Here is a 24,847-nt window from a genome sequence, read left to right on the forward strand (position 1 = left end):
TGTTTTATGATTATTTGTTGCCTCAGAATTTGTTTGCAATAGGGAAGGAGGAGGGCATATTGCTATGTATGCTTGGGGGAAATATATATATGAAACACGGTCAGTTTAATTCTGGGTTAAGATAATATATTTGCTGATTTTCTCTGCTCCAGAAAGGGCAAGGGGAAGAGTGAGGAAAAGCCTGAGAAGCAACTCCCCACTTAAACTATTTGGGGGTGGTGTGGAGTGGAAAGACACTTTTGAGGTGGAGGAAAATTGCCGAGATGGATTATTAAGTTTGGTGGGGAAAGGGTTCAGTAAAATGAGGAGGCGAACTCCTCAGATTCTTAGGATTAGCATTATGAGGAGGCCTCAAATCTGTCTCGTAGCAAGGTTGCTCCGACTCAGGTCACTTGCGTCAGGCGAACACACACAAATTATCTCCCTTCAGGAGCCCTGAGCCAGGCAGGCTCATGAAGCATTTAAATGAAGACTAAACTCAAAATGAATCAGAGATAATTTTATAAATGTTCAAATAGTTCCTCCTAGTTTCAGTCCCGCTCCCTTCCTCTTTCCAGTGTAGAAGCTGGAAATGATGGTGCCTGAGAGAAAAAGGAAAAAACCAAAGAGAGCTGGTCTGGCCCCACCCCCATAAGCATATGATAATACCATTAAGTATCAGGATTTGCCACCCTTTGTGGGCACTGAAACCCTACCGCCTTAGGAAACTGCCCCAGTATGCCTCGCCGTAGAGCCGGCCCAGTCTCCTTCCCAATTTAAAGGGTTCTCTCTTCATTGATTTGGTGAGAGAGGAATAGCATCTGGATTCGTCCCGGGCACCTTTTCCCCTTTCCAACAAAATGCTGCTAACTGAGCAAAGAGGCACCTTTTTAAGTGGTGATTCTCTTCATTTAGCAGGTTGAGTGCAACCGGCCCTATCCGTCCCCAGTACAGAACTGTCCAGTGGCTGTTGCTGGTGTCTCTCTCATGTTTCTCTTTTATTGTGAGCCCTTTGGGGACAGGGAGCCATTTTATTTATTTATTTTTATATAAACCACTTTGGGAGGTTTTGTTGAAAAGTGGTATATAAATAGTCATATTCGTATTAGTATACTGTGGTGCTTTTTAAGGGGTGGGTAGCATATTTTCAAATGAGTCAGTGTCGTTCGAGTTTTGGATTTTGGCCTTGGAGGATTCAAACCTCCAGTCAGCCACGAAGCTCACCGGGTTAGAGACACTCTCTCAGCCTAACCTAGGTCACAGATTGTTGCAAAGATAAAATGTGGTAACCCACATTCATGCATGTCACCCTGAGCCTAATGGAGGATGGGTGGAATGCAAATAATAATAAGTGGAGAGCTGTACAGATATTAAATTACAATTTTCTAGGCATCTAACATCTACTAGCTCTCAATATAAAAATCCTAGCTGTTTTAACATCTACTAGTTTCTCCATGTTCCCTGGGATCAGGAGCCATCATCTTTATAAAAATATCACTCATCAACACACACATATCCTGGAAATTGCTCAAGAACAGGATATTACAACTGGGGGAAATCTAGCTAGTTAAAGGAGCCAATTCTTTTAACTGTCTTCTTGTTTAGGTTGCTGCAGCAGCATAAACAGATTGAAAATTTGACCTCCAGCTGGGGGCTTTCTATTGATGTGATACATGGCAGTAAATGTATCTTTGTATGTAGTTTTGTCTGCATATGAAAGGGCAAAGCTTGACAACAGACTATTTGCCCTCCCTTCAGCTAAAATAACCTTCTCCACAATTTAAGTTCATGAGAGGCACAGAGAAAATAGGGAACATGACCAAGGTATTGCAGACAGTCAGCAGCAGAGCAAGAACTTCTGAACTGAACCGACGAGACCAAGTCATTAAGGATCCCAGAAGAACACACTACCAGTGAAACCAGCATCTTTTGACTCTCTGACCAGATATCGTTTAGAAGATCTAACAGAGAAGAAGCATTCTGAAGAATCAGAAAGTTAAAAAAACCCTTTTAAAAATGGAAGCACCTGACAAGAGGTGCAGATGGAACAGGATATAAGAGGACAGGGAAGAAGTCAAGACCTTGGACAGGCCAAAGAGACCATGGTGGGAGCCATATACTCACAGATCACATAAATGTGTTTGATGTCGCTTGTTGTGCTGTTGACTAGGTTGGTTACTTTGCACTGATATCCCCCATAATCACTGCGGCTTACATTATTGATACTGAGAATCCGGTCATTGTTGGACAGCTCAATCCTAGAGTCATGCTTGAGAGGCTGTCCATCCTGCAACCAGCTGACACTTGCGATGGTAGAGGAAGTGTTACAAGTAAGCTGAACAGAGTCAATGTACTCTAGGCAGTATTGACTTGGAAAGACACTCACAGTAGGCTTGGACAGAACCTCTGCAGGTGGAAGAGACATTATTATTGCTGGCAGTGCATGTGTAAGTAAAAGGGAGTGAAAGAGTGGGTGTTACATAGTGCTGCAATCAACAGACCCCGCTTCAAAGGTAAGATTAAATTCAGGCATAAAGTGTGGCAAAACGATATTTTGGCCCAGAATTTTACGGAGGCAGAAAAATCCAAATGCAATCCAGGTGCTGGTAAAAATATAATCATCTCATATCTATTTCCAAAAGACCTGAAAAATGTTATAATCCTTACAGATGCATAACCAGAGCACCAGGCTGTGGGCAAAAGGGTGGTCCTGGCAAACACAAGGTAACTCTTAGATATCTCAGTTTCACAAACATCTGAGGGGAAAAACCTTAAGGGGGCCAATTCCTTTCAAACGGCCACAATGTAAATCAATGGAGCAGAATGTTTGCCAACTCAAAGAGCAGTTAACAGACAACCAGGTGGGCAGAGCTAATGGAACTCAGTGGCAATGAGGGCTTGAACAAGAAGTGCAGCAAATATCTCAGCTTGAAGAATACCCCCTCAAGACAGTCACAACCCCTTCTGCTTCTGAGGGGAAAGGGTGCCTAAACTTTCACCATGTTCTGGCAGAGATGCAGGTAACACATGCACACAAGGGATATACTGAAACATTTTGTTGCAGGTCCATACTTTTGAAACGAAATTGTTGACTAGGAATGGTATCCCAAATCAGGAGCCCAAATTGACCTGTTTTGTCTTACTGAATGGTAGGGCTGCTCAAATCAAGCTGCAGGTTGTTTGAAATCAGAAGGACTCTAATGGAAAAACAGAGACATCAGTTTCCTTCCCCTACCAGAGAAGGGCAATTGGGGGACATAGCGTTATGTCCAGTCATAGCATATCAATATACAGTCAGTCATATTGGATGATTGTAGGAACAACCATTTCACAACAAGCAAACGAAACGAATGGTTCAGACCTGTAAGCACACAACATCCAAACTACTTCCATAGAGTCTGCCAGAGATGGTACGCCCCTCTAAAGAACCCTTTGAACTGGTACACACATGCTTATCACATATTACATGCAACATCGAATGATGGCTTGCATGTGTGAATGTGCTGCCACAGGTGCAACTTTCAGCTCTGATCACCTCAACCCAAATGCTTTTCTATGAACTCAATTCACACATTCAGATACAAGTCATCGAGTGTTCAGTAATCAGACAATGAGAAATCAAGTAAGGTACATGCATTTGATCCAATAATTTTCCAAGGCACTGGTTCACACATGCAGATTTTCCTAAAACATCTAGAAGCTCATATTTCAATTTTAAAAAAATCTTTAAAGACACATCTGTTCACCCAGGCTTTTAATTAAATACCGTTTTAACATTGTTTAAAATTTTTTAATTGTTCTAATGTTTTAACTTTATGTTGTCATTTCTTTTAACCAATGTTTTAATTTCTCTGTCGACATTTTATTTGTTTTAACTAATTTTTTAACTTTTCTGTTGTCATTTTTGTTGTAAGCTGCCCAGAGACGTAAGTTTTGGGTGGTATAAAAATATGTTAAATACAATAAAATAAATTTACATGTAGATATCACATTTACATATTTCATTGGTGCATTTCACAAAATCTCAATTCCCCCCAATTCCCAGTGGGCAATGTGCCAATCCAACAGGAAGCTCATCAAGCCAAGCTCAAATCTAAGATTACAAATCTCGGCTTCGTGTCAGATAGCTGTATTGCCATCCAGAATTTTCTGGGTTTAACATGATTGCTCTCTTTATGGTAGTCCGTATTCTATGGGAATCCCTAGATCCTCCAGCACCCTGTGCACAGAGCTACAGACTCCTGCAGTCTGGATCTGCTATGCTTGATGAAATTGTGCAAAAGAAACAAGTCAGAATAGCTTACTAGGCCAGAAAGCCCCAAGCTGGGAAATAATGGTCCCTCTCACAACACACACCTATATGAGACCAGAGCACAGAACGAAACCAAGGAGCCTCTTCCCCGACCAATACATATAGCAGCTTGAATATGTGACATCCCTGCCCTATTCATGAACCCAATAGTGCTTTTCATTATTACTGAGGGGGCCATCTAGGCACAAGAAAGGAATTTGTATCTGTGTGCCGTGCTGTTATTCACTGAAAATGAAGAACCTGTTTTTCTCCAGCAAAACAGATTGGTTTGCTTATTTATTAAAAATATTTATACACTATCCTTCCAGTACACTAGGGCTTGGGGTGGATCACAACAATAATGGGTTCAGGAATGGATATGGATTTCATTCTCTGTTGGGTCCAATCAGCTTCTCAGAAATGAACCCAAGGTGTGCAAGGCATCTATAGTCAAAGTGGCCTCAACACCAGAATGCTGCCAGCAAATGAGAACTCAATACGACATTCATGAGGTCCTTGTACTGCTCATTAATTCTCCTGAAATCACTACCTGCTCTTGTGTCTGTACTAGAATCACTAGAATGGAATAGAAAACATAGTTGCACCCATAAGCAAGCACTGAAAGCATGAGGAAAATGTCTCACTTTTACCACATTAACCAACTTGATTAAGATAGGTGATCAGATGGTAAGAATGTGAAAAGGGATACTTTGCACATATGTAAGGAGCCAATGTTATAGGGAGGGCCAACCTGGGTGGGGAGAAATGGTCCTTGGGATGATGAGGGTGACAAAGACTTAAGGGGAAATGCTACAAACTCTTCCCCTGCAGGAGGCTCAGCAGAGGAGAGAGTTCTAGTGCATAAAGGGGTAGGAATGGCCGAAGAACAATCATACCTGAGACCGTTAGATTCACAGACGCTTGTGCAGACGTTGCAGAGTCTTCCGACACTGTATAGATTCCAGAGTAATTCAGCATTAAATCGGAGATCTGAAGGGAGCAGGTTGCGACTATCGTCTCCCGCTCAGTGTAGGCAGGTCCATTGATCTGCCCATGAGGTGATGGAGGCGGGTAATAGATGAAGATCCGCTTTTTCAGGTCTGTTGTCCCCGCTCGGAACCAGCTACAGCTAATGAATGAATCCGAGAGTCCTTGTGGCGTTAGGGTGACGCTCCCTCCTTCAGCCGGATTAGGAGGTACCGGAGTGACCGAGAGTCCCGCGGCTGGAGGCAGCAGGAGGGAGACTGCAGGATGCGGGAGCGGCGGAAAGCAAAAAAGAAGGACCTTCAGTTCAAGCAAGAGGCAAACTCTAGGCAACAGCAATAACAAAACAACAACAATAATAAGGAATGTGGAGAGGACCCCACAAGTAAGGAGAGCGCAGAGCTGCATCTACTTCGAGGTTTCCAGCATTCTTCATCCCGCTCATGGGGTCGCTCCTGGCGAGGAGCCCCTTTTCTGCAGCATGCAAAGAAGGCTAGGAGTCCGAGCGCGCGAGAGAGGCTGGCAGATCCCGTCCCTCCCCGAGACGATGCCAGACCCGGCTAGGCGTGACCGCCCGCTCCCAAGGTAGGATCCCACCGTGGCTCCTCGTGTTTCTTTCGGCTCTATTCCCCGTCCCCGTCCCGATGACCCCCCCTTACCTGCTAGGAGCGCGGCGGGCCAGGAGCTCCTCCACCCCAGATGGCCCCAAGTGTGGCTCAGACCCTCCGCCTGCCTCCCCATCGCGGTGGGGCTTCCTTCCGCCAGACCGTCCTGTCCCCGGACAGCTGGGTCCGCTTCCTGCCTGGCTGTGCCTGAGAAAGCCTCGGCTCCGACCGACGGAGTGGGGACTTGGCAGCCCAGCCCCGCCCCTCCGCCTTGGGGGCCGGGCTTCCCTGAGGGCGGGCGGGCTGGCAGCCGGCTGGCTCTCTCCGCCGTGCCATGCCCAACTAACCGGACGGCGAGATCGGAGCAAAGGTGTGGCTGCCGGGGGAGGAGCACGCTGGGAACCACTTCCAAATCTTTGTACCATCTCTGCAAACCGGAGAAGGTAGTCTTGGACTAGATAGCTAGAACCGTTTCAGACCGGCTTTCGGGTGGGCTATGGGGTAGAGACTGCCTTGGTCGGCCTGATGGATGATCTCCAATTGGGAATTGATAGAGGAAGTGTGACTCTGTTGGTCCTTCTGGATCTCTCGATGGCTATTGAAGGGCGTAACTATGATAGGGCAAGGGGAGACAGTTGTCCGGGGGCCCACTGCCTTGGGGGGCCCCCCCAGAGGCAAGTCACATGACTGACTCCCCCAGCTGCGCACCCTCCCGGGCTTCCTTCAGTTGTATCCATCCTCCGAAATTGATGTGAGTGTTAAGACCTGGAGCTACCAGAACAGCATGTCTATCTCTAGTACCATTCAATGACTTGCATCGTCCACAACTTACAAAACCTTGAAAAAAATATTGTGGCATCTCTCTCTCTCTCTCTCTCTCTCTCTCTCTCTCTCTCTCTCTCTATTTCATGAGCTGAGCTTCAATCAGGGGGGGCATTTTAAAATCTTGTCTCTGGGCCCGCACCAGCCTTGTTACGCCCCATTACTATCCACCATAGTATCCTTCTGGAGCGTCTGAGGGGGTTGGGGGTGGGAGGCTCTGCTTTGCAGTGGTTCCACTCTTACCTCTTGGGCAGATTCCAGATGGTGTCTCTCCCGGGACTGTTGTTCTTCAGAAACGGAACTTCGGTATGGTGTCCCTCAGGGCTCCATATTGTCTCCGATGTTGTTTAACATCTACATGAAGCCGCTGGGAGAGATCATCAGGAGATTTGGTGCCAGGTGCTATCAGTATGCTGATGACACCCACATCTATTTCTCCATGTCAATGTCATCAGGAGAAGGCATAACCTCCCTAAATGTCTGCCTGGAGGCAGTGATGGGCTGGATGAAAGATCACCAACTTAGAGAATCCGGAGGTACTTATTGTGCAGGGTCGAAACTCAGGAGATGAGTTTGATCTGCCTGTTCTGGATGGGGTCACACTTCCCCAGAAGGAACAGGTACGCAGTCTGGGGGGTGCTTCAGGATCCAAGCCTCTCCCTGGTGTCCCAGGTTGAGGCGGGGGTCAGAGGTGCTTTTTATCAGCTTTGGCTGATACGCCAGCTGTGTTCGTTGCTTGAGATAAATGACCTCAGGACAGTGGTACATATGCAGGTAACCTCCAGACTTGACTACTGCAATGTGCTCTATGTGGGGCTGCCTTTGTATGTAGCATGTAGAGTGATGCCATTACACAAATAACATGTTAATTACTTAACTATAGATTTAAAACAAGTAGTTTTATTAGAATTTGAACAGGAACTGGCACTTTTGAAAAGATAATTTAGTGATGACAACATATCTTATTTTGGGCAATGCATTTAATTCCCCCCTTCCCCAAAATTGGTCAGGAGTTACATGTATTATAATAAAGATGCAAAAAGACCAGTAAGCAGCATCAGAAGGTACTTCTGCAAGCAAGCCCCGAAAATCAACACCAGACAAGCTGGACCTGTTGCAGACTGCACTACTAGAACCAAGTCCTAGAAGATGATCTATATCCCAGTCTCCTCCAAAGGAGCTTTGGGTGGCATAGGATTATCCACTTTAACCCACACAATAAGCCTGTGAGGTAGGTTAGGCTGATGAAGATATGTCAAGGCTACCCAGGGGATTTCAAGGCTGGATGTGGATTTTTATTTTTTTAATGATCAATATTCCTAGCAAGAACTAGGTTGTTTTGATATATGGAATCATGTGGCCCTCTGGTGGTTGTTTCAGAAATTGCAATCTCATTTTCTACCAATGTCTTTCTCGTCTCAAATCCGGAGGCTGCAGAGGTGCAGCTAAGTAATTTTGGAGCTTGGACCTAATGGCCTTTTGCCCCCACCCTGCTTGCAAGATAACCATCATCCCTCTACATACACACACCATGACACACACAACAGAGAGCAGAGCTAGCATGGCATAGTGGTTAAAGTCAATGGTGTAGTCATAAATTCAGAAGTGCAGGAGCAGTCCATGACAGCTGACATAACCACCCCCACCCACCTGCCATACCCCCATGGCCACACCCACCTAAATGGTCACGCCCACCCCACTTAGATACATACATTTTTTTGGTGAATTCTGTCACAAGATGATTATGGATAAAATAAGGCAAAGGTTCTGCTCCACCCTCTCCCATGTCTGCCATGGGGTGCATATATATGCCTTTAAAAGGCACATTTAGCAGAAAGGGGATATTTTATATAACAAGGACCAAAGAAGACAGGGAAAGTGTTAACCTTAATTCCCATAGTTTTTGATCTAGGGATGAATATAAACAAGCCAAGGAGAAGTGAAGGGCAAGATTGGAAAAGTTCAATGGTAGAAAAAGGCACAAACCATACAGTCTGTTAATTCTGCTATGATTTAAAGCTACAAGGTAGCATTTAGAAAGAGTACAGCTGGAAACTGTACCTGAGCCCCAGAATTGCCACATACAGTGAAAATACTGAGTGTTGGATTAGGACCAGGCAGACCAGAGTTCAAATCCCTGTCCAAATCCTGTAGCCCCAAGGCTATGGAGCAGTTTTGCAAGCTGCAGCAGCTTAATAAAACCAAGAGGTGCTGCCTGAATCATGCTGGCTGGGACTCCGGATGTTCTGCTTGGTGGGGTGGGGGTGGGGAGTATAGGGGTGTTTCGAGGAGTTCTGGAGCTCCTGGAGAGGTGCCAGAGGTCCATACCTGACTGCTCCTGCTCCACTACATCACTGGTTAAAGTGTTGGACTAGGACCAGGAAGATCTGAGTTCATATCCCCATTCAGCCATGACTCTGGGTCAGTCATGTATCTCTTAGCCTAACCCATCCCACAGGTTAGGAGAGATAGATTGTTGTGATGATAAACATAACCATGTACACTGCTCCGGGATCCTTGGAGGAAGAGTGGGATAGTAATGTAATGTAATGTAATAAATAAATGCTTTAAAACACCAACAAGACTATAACTGAGGACTGAGACCTTTTTTCACATCTATTTTTATTTCTCTATTTGATAGGGAAAGGGTTTGCAAAGAAGCTGAGACTAAGTACCAGCCGCCACCCCGCCACACACAAAGGCACCCAGAAAACAGACAACAGTTGAAGCACCAGATCCCCACTCCAAGACCCCACTCATAGGATAACACAAGAACCCAGTACTGCTGCCTGGAATCAGGCATTGCATAAACTCATGGACAGGAAATAATTCATTGGGATTTTAGCAGGATTCAGCAGGATTTTCAGGAAGCTATTTATTAAATGATTGACAGCAGTACAGTCCAGAGAACCAGGAGTCCCCCCAAACCACCTCGGGTATCGTTTCTTTCCAAACTAGCAATTTCATTCCAAACTCTGGCAGAAGGTATGTGGATGGAAAATGCTGCAGATGTTCAGTAAGCAGAACGTGCACAAAAACCAACATTTAAAATTGAAAAAGAAAGAAATTTCAGTGGGAGAGACAATGGAGGCACCCCAAACTGTAATGTTCTGCAACACTACACCCCAAATGCAGACAGAAAACAACAGGATGAGCTAGCACAAGAACTGCTAGGTATAGACACCCAGTATGGCTGCTTATGCAGTACAATGCACAGACTCATGGGAGCTTGCACACAAAAAAGCCCCCCCCCCCCTGTAAATATTTTGAAGGACTGCTGAGCAACCAGCCATCTGGTACAGATGAGGTTGTAGTTTTTGAAACAACCACCAGATGGCAGCATAATCCCATATAGACCCCCAGTGAAGTGTCTACTGGGAACACTTGCCTCATGAACTGTGACACACCCTTGAGCCAACCCAACTAAGATTGCAATCTAGTAAGCCCCACTCAGGTCAGTAGGATATACAGACTTCAATGGGAGAATGGAGATATCCCAACCCACAATATTCCCCAACATTCTGCCCCAAACCCTCTAAAGACAGAAAATAGCAGGATGAGCTAGCACAAGAACTGCTAGGTGACACCTGTCTATGACTCTGCATGCAGGGCATGGCACAAGCAGCCCATTGAATCTGGCTTGAAAAAGCCTTCCATTTGCAAAAATCCTGCCGGGCAGTGCTGATCGATCACCGATCTGAGAGAGGAAGGCCACCAGGAGGCTTTACACACAAGGGCTTCACACAGAATCTCCTTCAGAAGAGAGTGTGTATGTGTTCACACACCAGCCAAACTTACCCCAAATTCCCTTCGAGATCCTTGGAAGCACTCCACACACAAATCGGGCTTTGTGATGCGAATTCTAGCTTATCTTAATGTATTTCCAGGTTTTTAAAATGCTGATTTTAACCAGCACCTTGTATGTGGCCTGAAAACGTATTGGTAATCAGTGTAGCTCTTTTAGTATGGGAGTAATATGGTCTCTCCATCTTGGACCCAGAGACCAAGCTGGCTCCCCCATTCTCTCCCAACGGCAGTTTGTGGACTATGTACAAAGGCAGCCCCACATAGAGAGCACTGCAGTAGTCCAGTCTGGAGGTGACCAGCAGATGTACCATTGTTCTGAGGTTGTTTAGCTCTAGAAATTGACTCAGCTGGTGTATCAGACAGACCAGAGCATGTTTCCAGCCCAGATCAATTTTAAAGCAGGACAACTTACAGGCAAACAAGGCAAAATATTCAAAATGCACTAGTGAGGTACCTTTCTTCCTGTCTGGTGTTTAGATACGAACCTCTGTAGATCTTAGGTCTTAAGCTGTGGTTCATAAAATAAAAGCTTGCATCATGGTGAATTCTGTACGCTCCTAGGTAGAGATGTGCAAACAGGTTCAACATTGAACCTGTTTGGTTCAACAGTTCAATATTGAATTGAAACTGCCCCCCACCCTTGGTTCAGTTTGTCATCAGACCAAACCACACACCCCCCCCCGGCTGTTTGGTGTGGGTTCACAAATTTTTTTAAAACATTTTTTTTAAATTCACCCCCTCTGGGTGGCTTCTCAGAGGTCTGTTGGCGAAAGGCAGGATATAAATCTAACAATAAATAAAAATTAGAAAAATAAAATGTGTGGTGGCCTCCAAAATGGAAACCCCTACAGGGGTGAGGGCTGAAATGGGCTGAAGACCGCCCAATTAATCAGGTGATTGGGAGCATAATGGAAGCCAGCAGGAGGAGGGGGAACCTCCACAGAGAAGCCATCCCCGGGGGGGGGGGAGTTAAAAAAATCTTTTTGTGTATGAAACCCCACCCCCAATTGAACCAGGAGGATGAGGGGGCAAAGAATCAAATGGCCCGGTCCAATCTGGGTCCGGTTCAGACTCAAACCAAACTCGGTCAACCAGTTTTGTGCACACTCCTACTCCTAGGAGCCATGGGCTCAGCTAACAAAGCTAAACTAACACAGAAGGGAATAAATGCCCATGTATTTTTGCACTCCAGGTTTGCACTCTTGCTTTGCCCAACCCTAGAAACAGTCCTTCCTCCATGAATTTGTCTAATCTGTTTTTAATGCTGGCTAAGCTAAATATGGAATTAATAGGGTAGATTCGCAAGGGTGGTGGTGTTCTGATAATGCCTGAATAGCAATATTGTTGTTATTTATGTTGGTTGAAATTTACAGTCCAATTCTGAAAACACTTCCTTCAGGCTCCTGTATGCTAACATGAGAAAGTAAGCCCTTCCAAGATGTGAGCAGTGTGGGTGTAATGGTTAGTGTTGACCTTACCCACTGGAAGGATAAGGGCCATAACCCAGTAGCAGAGTGTCTGCTTTGCATACAAAATATGCAGGTACAATCCCTAACATATCCAGGCTAGACTGGGGAAGAAGACCCTTCTCTGAATGTCTGGAGAGTTGCTTCCAGTCAGTATAGTGGACAACATTGTGCTAGATAGACCAACGGTCTATTCCAGTATAAAGGCAACTTCATATGATTATACACACATGCATGCAATTTTTTAAACCCAAGTGCTTTGGGACGGCAACCTTGCATCCCTTTAACATTCTTAACAGCACTCTGCTTAGTATGGATGCTGAAAATAAGCAGATGTAGTCTAGGTAGAAGTCTTGGCACTCAGATCCAAAGAATTCAAGGAAGAGAGATTAGCAAATCTTAAGATTCACTCAAATTTTTGTTTTAACTGTACATTTTATGAGGAATAAGAGACAATCCAAATAAGTCAGAGATAGTTATTATGCGGAGTCAGAAATTGGGAGGCAAGCAAGGAAGGGGTGGCGGTGGCAGCAGCAGCAGCGGCAAGGTACCACTGTGGCAGGGAGTTGCTACAAAAATAAAGTGTGAACATCCTGTGGTGGAAGAACATTTTACAAGGGGCCAATGTTATTTATTAAATACAGACACCCCCCCTGACCTTTTTTACATCACTGTGGCATAACTGTGGTAACGTGCTGTTCTGTGTTGGTCTTCGGAGTGTGGACCCTTATTAATCATGCTGATTGTAATTGTTGCCTCCTGAGGTAACAGCACTCAGCCTATGCTCAGAGGCACATGTTAACACCAATCCACAACTTTTGCTGTTGCCATCAAGCCAAATAGTGTTTCTATGGCTATGAGTTTGCAGGCTAGTACAATATCTCAGACTGGATTTCAGATCTCATGGCATCAACTTCATGGGCCACTGAATTTCGTCCTTTTTTGAAGCTCATAAGAACAGCCCTGCTGGATCAGGCACAAGGCCCATCTAGTCCAACATCCTGATTCACACAGTAGCCCACCAGATGCCACTCAGGAGCCCACAGGCAAGAGGTCTGTACATGCCCATTCTCCTGCTGTTGCTCTCCTGCAATGGGTACTTGGAAGCATCCTCCCTCTGAACATGGAGATAGCCTATAGTAATCATGACTTAGTAGCCACTGATAGACCTGTCTTCCATGAATTTGCCTAAGCCCCTTTTAAAGCCATCCAAGCTGGTGGCTCAGTTGGAGCTCTTGTGCCCATAGTTATTCTGTAAAACAGAAGATTTCCCCCTTAACTGAGCACATGGTGAGCATTTATTTCAAAGTATGGTCATATATGATTTGTACATGGTCAATGCAATTGTAATTGCTTGTGTCTTGCTGCACATATAAAGTGTTCGTGTTTACTCATTAAAAAAATGTTTATTTGAAACTGTTAATGCACACAGGCACATGGCAAGAAATACTTTAGTTAATTATAGTACTTTTACAACTTTGCCTTTGTACATACGCAAATACGAAGCTTCCATGTTTATTTATTCAATGTCCTTTCTGTGAAAATGAGACATTTTTGATGGTATGGGGCCTCTTGCACTCTTAGGGCATCAGAATGTCATAATCCAGCCAGGAGTCCCAAATTCCAATGTCTTACTAATGAAGAAAGGTGTAAATCAGGGTTCCAATCAAGGCCATTCCGGTCATGGAGCCAGTAGGATTGGAATGTGAAGAACCTAAAATTGGAGAGCATATTTTAAAGCCATTTAAAGACAACTGTCACTAAGGATTAGCACACATAGGTTGTTACTTCTTCTCAAAAGCATCAGGGCTTTCTGAATGAATGGAAGGAAGCATAGCTAGTGAATTACCTCTAGCACCTCTACTCTAAGGAATGTATTATTATTATTTTTTTTTAAAACCTCCATTTATCCAGCACATTGTTCTTTGGTGTCTTAACTGGAAACATTACGAATGAGAACAAAGCCCCGGTTGTCATTTAAAAATTATATCAGCAAACCTCTGAAAACCTGTTATTCTTTGTCCTGGTGTTAAGACCATTTCCAGTGACCGTGCTGACCTGAAAAACCAATGGCTGGACATGAATATTAAATTTCAGGTTGCCCAGGTGGGGACATACATGGCAAGATAGTGTAAAGATGGCCATTTTACAATATGGCACCCTCTGGCATTCTATACAACAAGTGGTAATGTTTTCCTTTGTTTTGTTTTAAATCTATCCCATGCATTCTTTAAGGTGAAAGGGGCTAAGTATGCAAGGGATTGGGCTAAGAAGTGTGCACGGAAACATGGAGAAAATGGAAGGCGGTATACAAATTTAACAATAACAATAAAAATAAATAATGCCTCATGTTTACCACTGGAATCAACCTGATTATAAATATGACAGGATGGTAAAAGTGTGTAAAGTACCGAACACTCACCTGATAGTTAAGGAAGTGATTAGCAAGGTGTAAGTCCTCTAGAGCAGAGGATCCCAGCCTGTGATACTCCAGATGATGGTGAACTACAACTCCTATCATCCTTAGCTACAATTTATTGTTGCTGGGGATAATGGAAGTTGTAGTTCAGCAACATCTGACTAGAGCATGGATCCTGGCATGGGGAGCCATCTGAGTCTCTGTGGATGTGAAAGTGGAATCTTTGGGAGATCTCAGCAATGGTGAGGGTGGGGAGTTGTGTTGGGGGTAAGGTTCACAAGAATCGCAGGGAAACACTGCAAATGTTTTTCCTGGGGGCTCAACAGAGGAAAGCTCTGAGTACATAAAGGGGTTGGAATGGTTGAAGAGCAAGTTAATCATACCTGAGACCATTATCGTCACAGATGCTTCTGCAGGCTTTACAGAGTTTTCTTCCACCACTGTATAGGTTCCAGAGTAATTCTGCATTAAATCTGAGATCTGAAGGGAGCAGGGCTGGACTCTGGTCTCCCGCCCAGTGTAGGCATCTCCATGGACCTGCTTAGGAATAGCTGGGTAATAGATGAAAATCCGCTTTGGCAGCTCTGTTGTCTCCCCTCGGAACCAGGCACAGCTAATGAATGGATCCGAGAGTCCTTGTGTCTTTAGGGTGACGCTTTGTCCTTCCTTCGGCTTGGCAGGCTCCGGAGTGACCGAGAGTCCAGTGGCTGGAGGCAGCAGGATGGAATTCAGGATGGAGGCTGCAGTACAAGGGGAGATATATTATGTCCACAGCATTCCCATGATCTACTAAACCAGTAACTCTATCAAGAAAGCAGATACGATTAATCTGGTATAACTTGTTCTTAACAAACCCATGCTGGCCCCACATTTTCTTTTTAAATGTTCACAGACCTATTACTGAGTAATCTTTACTGTCATCTTGCCAGATGTTGACATCAAGGTGTCACACCTGTAGCTTCCCAGGTCTGCCTTTCCTCTCTCGTATCATTTCCCGATATCTAGACAACAACTCTGTATCATCCAGCCTGATATTTCTAAAGAAGAAACTCTGTATCAGCTGAGCCAGCTGGGCTGGATGTCAGAAGAGGAATCCTCCTGTCTGTGTGGCCTCATTTAATCTCCACCCCCGCTTCATTTACAAGAAACGGTCCTAATAGCCACAACATTTTAAAATAGAAACTATGAACAAAAGTGAAATCATTAACCAGCTATTTATTTCATTTCAAAAAGGTAGTGGGGTTTAAGAATTTAATGTTTATTTTTCATTTTGTACTTGCATCCTTTATTATAATGCTCTACCCATTTCCTGCTGATTTCCAATTGATAATTTGAATAGCAAGTGTATTTATCATTTTTGTGCTACTATTTAATCAATGACCACCTTAAGTGGAGCAGTGGGGAAATACTCAAGCATTACTCAACAAGCAGAAGGTTGCTGGTTTGAATCCCCGCTGATATGTTTCCCAGACTATGGGAAACACCTATATTGGGCAGCAGCGATATAGGAAGATGCTGAAAGGCATCATCTCATACTGAGCGGGAGGAGGCAATGGCAAACCCCTCCTCTATCCTTCCAAAAAGAAAACCACAGGCTCTGTGGGTGCCAGGAGTTGAAATTGACTCGATGGCACACTTTATTTAATCAACAGGCTGCATATGGTTATGTGGGAAGATATACTCTAGAATTTCCAAGGGCATAAGAGGGCTTTTTAAAAAAATAATTCTGTGAAGATTTTAAAAATAGACAGACCAGGAATAGCACAATAACCCTTTAGGTGGACAGGATCAAAGAAAAGTATTTTCCACACAAAGAAGAAAGAACCTGGGACACTAAGAAAGAAAAGAAAGAGGAAGTCAAGTGGTTTCACCCAACCGGTGCCAAGATGAAGAAGTAAATCTAAGCCAAAATTTATTTCCCAGGATATCTTTTCAGGTGTAAGTGCTCAGCATATTTTAAGATGCATTGGACTTTTATTGCTGAATTTGGAAAAGTAAAATGTATTGGCAGGATTCTGCTAAAGAATCTTTGCATATGTCACACTGTCACAGACACAGACAGAGTGAACACAGCTGTCCCGAAGACCCCAGAGAGGAAGGCAATTTCTTAAAGAGATTGTCAGCTTTTTTAAAGAGAGAGGGGGAAATCATGCCGGATGCTACAGAGTTTTTTAAAATGTTTTTTTTAAAAATAAATCCGCTTTGAGAACTTTGGTTGAAGTGTGGTATATAAATATTAGTAGGAGTAGTAGGGTGCTACTACTCTACTACTAGTCACAGCAGCACTCAGGAGCAGAGCCCCCAGGTATTTTTATAATGCCAGGGAGAGCCATTAGGAACATAGGAAGCTGCTGTATTCTGAGTCAACCAGTGGTCCATCTAGCTGAGTATTGTCTACACTGACTGGCAGCAGTTCTTTCAGGCAGAAGTATCTCCCAGCCCTACCTGTAGAGGCCAGGGATTGAACCTTCTGCTTGCAAATGCTCTTCCACAAAAGATGCTCTTCCACAGAGCAATGGCCTCATCCCCTAAAGGAAATCTCTTACAGTGCTCACAAGTAGTCTTCCCATCCAAATGCAAACCATGGTGGATCTTGCTTAGCAAAGGGGACAATTCATGGTTGCTACCACAGGACCAGCTCTCCTCCCCTTGTATTGTACTGAGAACATTCTGAAACCTCAAGGGGTGCTGAGTTTCTTTAAGTGGCTGGCTGCAAACTTTCTTTGGAGTTTTGGGGATGTGACTGTCCCTGCAGGCAAGGATGACTTATGTAAAAACTGAACAGAGCAGGTCACTCAGCTGGTTCAGGATTGGGATTGTTTTGGACAAGGGAAGCAGAAGAGACTAGGAGAAGGTCTGCAGGGCGCAGCTTTGGATATCTTGGGGGTTATCAAGGAAAGTAATCCACACCGACAGAGAGTGCATGCAAGCTCTGGAAAACACCTTTGAGTCAACAGAAAGTGGAAGAACTGTACTTTCATTTCAGGGTTCCTAGTCAACAGGAAGTGGAGGCAGCAGCTTAGACTTCCTAAGAGGGTTCAACACGCTCTTAAAATGAATACTGAATAAAAATGACATTTCACCCACAGAAGTAGATTCTGTCAGACTGAAGCAATTAATTAGAGGAACACCAAATGCTGATGTGACAATCATCCATCTAAGTCCAAGGCTTCAGGGTACCCAAGGAAAGGGGCCACATGTCACCCTCACACACGCTCCTCCTCATCTTCCTCCCATTTATTATGTCATTGCTGCTTGATCTGGCATGCACACACTCCTCCATCTCCTCTTGCATGCAGCTGAGCTGGTAATGAAAAGGGGAAGGAGCAGAAATGGAAACATCAAAAATAGAGCGCTGGAAATAGCCTACTCTACTTTCTCTAACCACCTCCTCAGAGTCAGAGGGCTTGCGCTCAATAGTGTGCTGCTTGGTGGACTTTCAGTTCAGCAAAGAGTTATCCTCACAGAGGTCAAAAAGGGTCCATATAAGCCAGAGAAAGGAATCTGCAGAAGATACCACGTCACCAGTGGGAACTGAGTTAGCCTGTATCTAAAAGGCTGATGTAATTGGCACAGGGGGAAGAAGTGAAATGATACATCGTATTGATCCACTCCATGTCAGTCTTTCCAATTCTCCTATAGGAACATAGGAAGCCGCCTTATACAGATTCAGACTCTTGGTCAGTATTGTCTACCCAGACTGGCAGCAGGTTCTCCAAGGTTGCAGGCAGGAATCTTTCTCAGCCTCATCTTGGAGAAGCCAGGGAGGAAACCTGAAATCTTCTGCTCTTCCCAGGGCAGCCCCATTCCCTAAGGGGAATATCTTACAGTGCTCACACTTCTAGTCTGCCATTCAAATGCAAACCAAGGCAGGCCCTGCTTAGCAAAGGGGAAAATTCATGCTTGCACTGTCCTATATCTGAGGAAAGAACAACTGAAGCGCCAACTGGCTTCTAGATCCAACATTTTCACCTTGCACAAATGGGATCTGGGCTGCATGCATCCAAGGAGTAGACCTTGACACTCCAGCTGTTGTTGAACTACAACTCCCATCACCCCCAGCCACAATTTATTGTAACTGGGAATGATGGGAGCTGTATTTCAAAAACAGCTGGAGAGCCAAGGCTGCCTAACCCTGGAGCAGAGCATCTTATTCACCTGTGATTCAGGAGGAGATCACATCTGCCGACACTGACTCAATTAGAAAACATCTACAAGAATTTCTCCTTGCAGGAACCATAAAAGAATCATCATGCACTACTCCTAGCAGAAGTAAGGAAGAAAAATTGTGCTATGTCTTGATTACAGTCCTTTTGTTTACCATTCTGTACTTGATATACTCTGCCTCAAACAGATGATGCATTGGACAGTCCGACAAAAATGCTTATCAGTGTTGGACCTTGGGACCAGATGCTATGAAGTTTTCATGGCACTGGCAGGCACGAAAACAGCTTTTATTGCTCTCTAGATTTCTTCCGCTTTGAAACGGTGCCTCTGGGGGTGACTGGAGCCCCAGCAATATCTGAACAGCTAAGGAAAAGGTCACTGGGGATATGAATAAGCTTGACATGCTTATTGTATTTCTTAATAATTTGACTGTGTTTGGCAAGACCTGAGAACAGCAGAAAACATTCCTGTTAAGAGTACTAGGCTGAAAGTCATGGTGTAGCTGCAAATTCAGAAGTGCAGGAGCTCTCCATGATAGCCACCATGGCCATGCCCACCCCAACAGCCAGAATAGATCAGAAGTACCCTCCTGTATTCTACCAAAGACACCCACAGGGCTCTGTGGTCGCCAGGAGTCGACACCAACTCCACGGCACACTTTACCTTTTTACCAGGCCTCAGTCCTTGCCTTGGGCATCCCCACCACCACCACCACTACATCCCTGCCGAAAGTACTAGTCTATATACTGGTACTCATTTCCCTTCTCCTCCGATGGTTGGGTTCCTGCAGTGAACAAGCAAAGCCTCTCTCTCCTCCTCTCTTTTTCATTGGCTGACCCAGAGGAGAGGAGTGTTCTAATCTAAAGCATTTGCAGGCTTGGTTGCTGAGCCCATCTTCCTCAGTTCTGCTCCAGACACCCTGGCTAGGAATGTTTTAGAAGGAAAGGCACAGTAAGGAGCCCTACTAGGAGGACCAAAACAGATGTGAGAGAGGAAGGGAGATCTGCGCTCAGATCTCCCAGCAACCTTCACCCCCCCCCCATTTCCCCCTGTAGGCCTAAAAGCAGCTTGGTGTGGGGAGGGGGCTTAGACTGGGGAAATGCCAGCAGGGGTGTGGGGGTGTGGAGTAAACAGTCCCCACAAACGGGTTGGCCTTCAGTACGTGTTGCATCTTGGATAAGCCACTTCAAGCAACTGGGTCTGCTCGATGCCTCTGGATGGATTGCTGTGCCCAGTGAAAGGATAAGAAAAATCTCTTTCACTGAGATGGTGGGGAGACAGGGGGTCCCAAAGATTAGCTCTGTACGCCCTTAATCCACGCTGCTATAGTCATCAGTGATAGTCATCAGTAATTACTCTGGAACCTCTGTCCCACTTCCCTTGAATGCAGCACTATTATCTTTGCCACCTTTCTAGGGGATTTCCTTGCAGCATCAAACCAGTCCTTGTTTTTCCACTCACAGTCACATGCGCTCCTTCCATGCAAGCAAGAGATAAGGCATGTTTTTGAGCGAGGCTACACTGACTTTTATGAGGTCCTTGCTCTGATGATCCCCTTTATGCCTCCTCTTTCTGTTTCTGTTGAGGTCCGGCCTGTTGTATCTGGGCATGCGCCTCTTACAAAACACAGTGATCGTGTTAACAAGAATTCATGTGCGCAGTCATGGGACAGCAGTGTCTCTGGTCTCAAAAAACAAGACCAAACCCTTCCATTTATCAAGATGAGGACAACAGAGAAATGACAGGCTGACAGCAAATAGATGGTGACATTGGGTGACCCTGCCCCTGAAAAGCAAGTTAACAAGGTGTGGCAGAGATGGTGAAACAGGGTGTGGCTGATGAGGTATCCATCTGGAAGTGCCTCTAAGTAGGCCTCCTAATCACTCTGAAAGTTCATTTTGCCCCAGCCAGGCAGCGGAGATTCCCAGGGCAACAATACACATTTGGCAAAAGGAATTTGTGAGGACTGGTGCCCCCTGGCCCCCACCTTTCCAGCCCAGCAAAAGGCACACGGACAGGTGCATGCATACAGGGCCAGTGCCTCAAGATCACTCAGCCCAGATTGGCTGAACTCCCAAACAGCTGCAGGACTTGGGATCAATGTCATTGGAGGCTTGTCAAAGGTTAGTTCCCTTTTCTCAAAATGCATCTTAACAGGTGACCTGAATTTCAAAGCTGCATCAGTACCCGCTGGGTTGGGCGTGACTGATTCTGGAATCGGAAGAGGGAATAGGAGGGGGGCCTGGTCTGGGGGCAGAAATACAGAGACCCCCACAAGTGGGGAAAATAATAATTGCGTTGTTTTGTTTTTTTAAGGTTTTGAGATGTGACATCCCTTTTGTTCGCTACTGGGACCACAGCCCACATATGATCACAGTTCTATAGTTTTTGCATATATGACCACAGTTCTATAAATACATATCTAACAAGAAAAAAATATGGGAAATAGCGACTAGGGGCGCAGAGAGAGGCAGACCTTGGCACACAGGGATTATTGAAATGCTGGCAAGAGGTGCCCCCTCCCGCAACAAAACACCTTTCCCCACGGTACCCCTCCTCCTCCTCCTCCTCCTCGTTCCTTTGGGCCGCCGTACCTGTGAGAAGCGCTGCGGGCCAAGAGACCCTCCACCCAGGATGCGCGCAAACGCAGCGCAACCTCTCCGCTGCCTTCCTCCCCATCGCGGAAGGGACTGTCCCGCCGCGCCCGCCGGATGCCTGAGTTGCTGGCTTCGCTTCGTGCAGCCGCTTCCTGCCGCCAGCAGCAGCCACCACCCCTGCAAGAACAGCAGCAGCAGCACCAAGAATAGCAGCTCTTTGCGGCTGCCTGCCAGAGCTTTCTATGCGGGGCGGGGACTCGGCAGCGAGGCGCGCTTGCCTGGTCCCTCCCTGGTGGGCCGGGCTTGGCCGGCCTCCCCTTTCCCAGAACCAGCGCCGGCGGGAAGCGTGGGACGGAGCTGGAGAAAAGGAGCGGCTGCTGGGAAATGGAGAACAGGGACAGGACGGCTGATCGCGGTACTCCAAGGACGGGCACCTGGCCACGCCTTCCCTTCCCCGCGGGGTGCAGAACGTCCCGAGCTCAGCTGCTAGCCGGGGGTGTGGTGGACGGATGATCGGAAGGGATGGAGAGCTGCGGGACAGAGGGAGACTGGATGGAGGGAGAACTGGCCGCTGAAAGAAGAGCCCCGCGTGCAGATGGGGCGGAGGAGCATCTTCTGCAGTGAAAGAGCAGCTGCTTTGCATGCAGGAAGTCCTCCCAGAATCACCTGTGGAAGCTCTGGCCAGTGGACATCGCTGTGCCAGTTGGGATGATGCTAGAAGGCAGCCCATTTGCTGCAAGGTCTCAGGCCTGACCCTGCCAAGAAGCCAGCTGTGGCCTTTTGCATTAGCTGGGATACTCCTGTGAGTGGATAGATGGGATGGTTCTGTGTATGTGTGTCTGTGCATGCATGGTGTGGAGAAAGTGGAGAGAGAGAAATTCCTCTCCCTCTCACATCACACTAGAACCAGGGGTCATCCCATGAAACTGATTGCCAGGAAATCTAGGACCAGCAAACAGAGGTACTTTTTCACACAATGCATCATCAGCTTGTGGAATTCTCTGCCACAAGATGTGGCGACAGCCAACAACCTGGATGGCTTTAAGAGGGGTTTGGATCACTTCATGGAGGAGAGGTCCATCAATGGCTACTAGTTTGAGGGCTGTAGGCCACCTCCAGCCTCAAAGGCAGGATGCCTCTGAGTACCGGTTGCAGGGGAGCAACAGCAGGAGAGAGGGCATGCCCTCAACTCCTGCCTGTGGCTTCCAACGGCATCTGGTGGGCCACTGTGTGAAACAGGATGATGGACTAGAGCGGCTTCCTTGGGTCTGATCCTGCAGGGCTGTTCTTATGTTCTTACCTGTGTGTGTGTGTGCTTGCGTGTGTGCAAACTGCAGTTCCTTAAAGCCACCACATCCTCTCTCCTCATTTCCTCTTTCCAACCTGGTCTGCTGCTGCTACCTCCTTGAACCTCCTCCCTTTCCAGGAGGAGAATTAGGAGGGCTTGTGGGGTCCTTTTTGGGAGTCTCCCTCCTCTAGTCTCCCCACCCTTGGGTGCCCAGAGAATGCCATGCCTGCAGCCCTCCTTCCTCAGACACTCACTGCAACTTAAACATCAGAACACTTTTCTAGAGGAGGCAGATACAGGGGATTCATTAATTGATGAGAGAAAAAGTCCAAGCACGAAAAATAAAGCAAAGCATGACAGCTAACTTCTAGGTCTGTACTTTTAGACTGGTAGAGGCTTCTGTCTTTAGAGCTTCAGCCTCAAGAATAGACCCCAAAGAGTTTGTGTTCTCTCCTTCCAGATTCTAAACTTCAGCCATGATAGGGAGAGTGAAGCCCCCCCCTTTAAATAGACCAGCTCCCTGGGGGCCTGCTGGCTGTCAATCACAAATGCAGCAAGCTTGCTGTACTAACCATCCCTTTATGCAAAGGAGTGTTTGGGAGGGAAGCAGAAATTAGCTCTGTCATTTAATTATTAATTAATTAATTAATTATTTCTTATATTATATACCGCCTCCTCCAAAGACTCTAGGCGGTGAACAACAACAATACCAACAGCAATGAATTTGTAATGGTTTCTCTGTAATGGTTGCTCTTACCTAGAAACCTCTTCTTCCCAGCCCAGGGCCCTACCAACTTGTCCCTCCTGTCTTGTGCCAGAGAGTAGAGATCCGCACAAATGGCTCATGCATGGGCTGGTGGGACGGGGAGCGGTTTTCTTAAGGAGCCGATAAGGAGTTCCTTATCTGCTCCTCCACCTGCTCCCTGCCTCCTCAAGCCAGCTCTAACTCCAGCACCCAAGCCAGTTCAGCACTTCCCTCCCAGAGAGGATCCTGAGCGGCTGGGATCGTGGTCCTCCAGTGCTGTAAGCAGGCAGCTTTGGGGAAAGAAAGTTCAGGAGTCAGCCCTTTTGAAAGGGGATTTAGCCAGGGCTGCACAAACTGCAGCCCTCCTGCAGATGTTGAACACCAACTCCCATACTCCCTGATGACTGGCCACTGTGGCTGATGATGATAGGAGTTGCAGGCCAAAAGCAGCTGGGGAGCTTGTGCAGCCCTGGACGGAGTGACGGCAGCACACAAGGGCGGATCTTCCATGAGGCAGGGTGAAAAGATTGCCTCAGGCCTAGGGGCAGGAGTGGCACAGGGGGTGCAAGTGCCAGGCTCCCACCCCCATCATCCAATGCTGCTGCTCTTCTTCAGCCTGCTGGGGCACATAGTTCATTCCCCACACCTCTCCCCCACCCCCCGCCCCAACTTGAGCTAGGCACACCCCTGCAGCCATCATCTAAGAGAGGGATTCTCAGTGTTGGGTCCCCAGATGTGATTGGACTTCAACTCCCATAATCCCCAATCAAAGGACAATGGGGCTGGGGCTTATGGGAGTTGAAGTCCAATAACATCTGGGGACCCAACCTTGAGAATCCCTGATCTAAGAGGTCTTGCATATCACCCAGGCCAGCATGGTCTGGGAAGAAGGCTGAGCACTCACTTGCTGATGGCGGGGCCTGTTTCATGCTGTCCTTTGCTTCAGGCAGTGGACTGCCCCAGCAGCCTCTCTTGCTCCTCCCTAGCTCCTTGATCCCTGCCCCCAAACAATTAGGGCCAAATTGCAGTCATTTTTGCACAGAACAAAGCCTTGGGGGTAACAATGAGCCAATTGTTGTCCTCTCTGTGTGGAGTAATCTCTGGAAAACATTCCTGCCCTTTGTCATTTCCATGCCTCCGATGCCATGGATACAATTTGATTGTAATTATTTGCTTTTAAAGCTTTGAAAACACTTTTCAAACTCCATTGCATCAGGCCAATAGAAGCACGAGAGTGCACTGAAAGTGGAAAGTATTGCATGCCCATTGTGGTTTTGACCAGGTTGACACCCCTAGAAAGAGAGTGACTGCAATGCTGTGTCCTGTTTTCTATCTCCAGAAGTGTTGACATGGTCAGAAAACTACAATGATCATTCATCTCCTCAGATAAAATTGCTCACGTACTATCAGGCAATGCATTCAAAATTATTTCTACACAATTAAAGAGTCATCTCTATTAATGGAGAAAAGGCAGCTGCTTTGAGCAGCCCCAGAAGGGAGCTTATGCATGTGAGTTCTGCAGACCAATACCGAGAACCTAAGCCTGCTCGACTGGTCTGAAGCCAAAGCCTGGAAGACAATGGTGATAACTCCCACTTGCACCCACTCTTCCTCCAAGGCATGTGTGGGATTGCCCCCTTTTATCCATACAACAACCCTGCAGAGTTGGTTAGGCTG

General features: G+C 46.3%; 2 protein-coding genes across 5 annotated transcripts in view; both read right to left on the reverse strand.

Moving 5' to 3' along the window:
- LOC128332864 (carcinoembryonic antigen-related cell adhesion molecule 6-like) overlaps positions 1-6,073 on the reverse strand; it is a 38,739-nt gene extending 32,666 nt beyond the window's left edge. For all 4 annotated transcript variants that reach the window (XM_053267638.1, XM_053267636.1, XM_053267635.1 and 1 more), the window contains exons 1-2: positions 5,914-6,073; positions 5,167-5,514 (exon numbers count right to left, since the gene is read on the reverse strand). In XM_053267638.1, the coding sequence (XP_053123613.1) occupies positions 5,167-5,514; positions 5,914-5,995 (430 nt within the window). In that variant the 5' untranslated portion in view covers positions 5,996-6,073. The remainder of the gene's footprint in view (positions 1-5,166; positions 5,515-5,913) is intronic.
- Positions 6,074-13,348: 7,275 nt separating this feature from the next.
- Positions 13,349-21,781, reverse strand: LOC128332867 (uncharacterized). Its single transcript, XM_053267640.1, has 3 exons — positions 21,135-21,781; positions 14,757-15,113; positions 13,349-13,668 (listed from the first exon to the last, which is right to left on the reverse strand). The coding sequence occupies exons 1-3, from the start codon at positions 21,778-21,780 to the stop codon at positions 13,589-13,591; spliced, it is 1,083 nt and encodes a 360-aa protein (XP_053123615.1). The 5' UTR covers position 21,781; the 3' UTR covers positions 13,349-13,588.
- Positions 21,782-24,847: the final 3,066 nt, after the last annotated feature.

The sequence above is a fragment of the Hemicordylus capensis genome, chromosome 7, assembly GCF_027244095.1.
Source record: "Hemicordylus capensis ecotype Gifberg chromosome 7, rHemCap1.1.pri, whole genome shotgun sequence".
Taxonomy (NCBI): Eukaryota; Metazoa; Chordata; class Lepidosauria; order Squamata; family Cordylidae; genus Hemicordylus; species Hemicordylus capensis.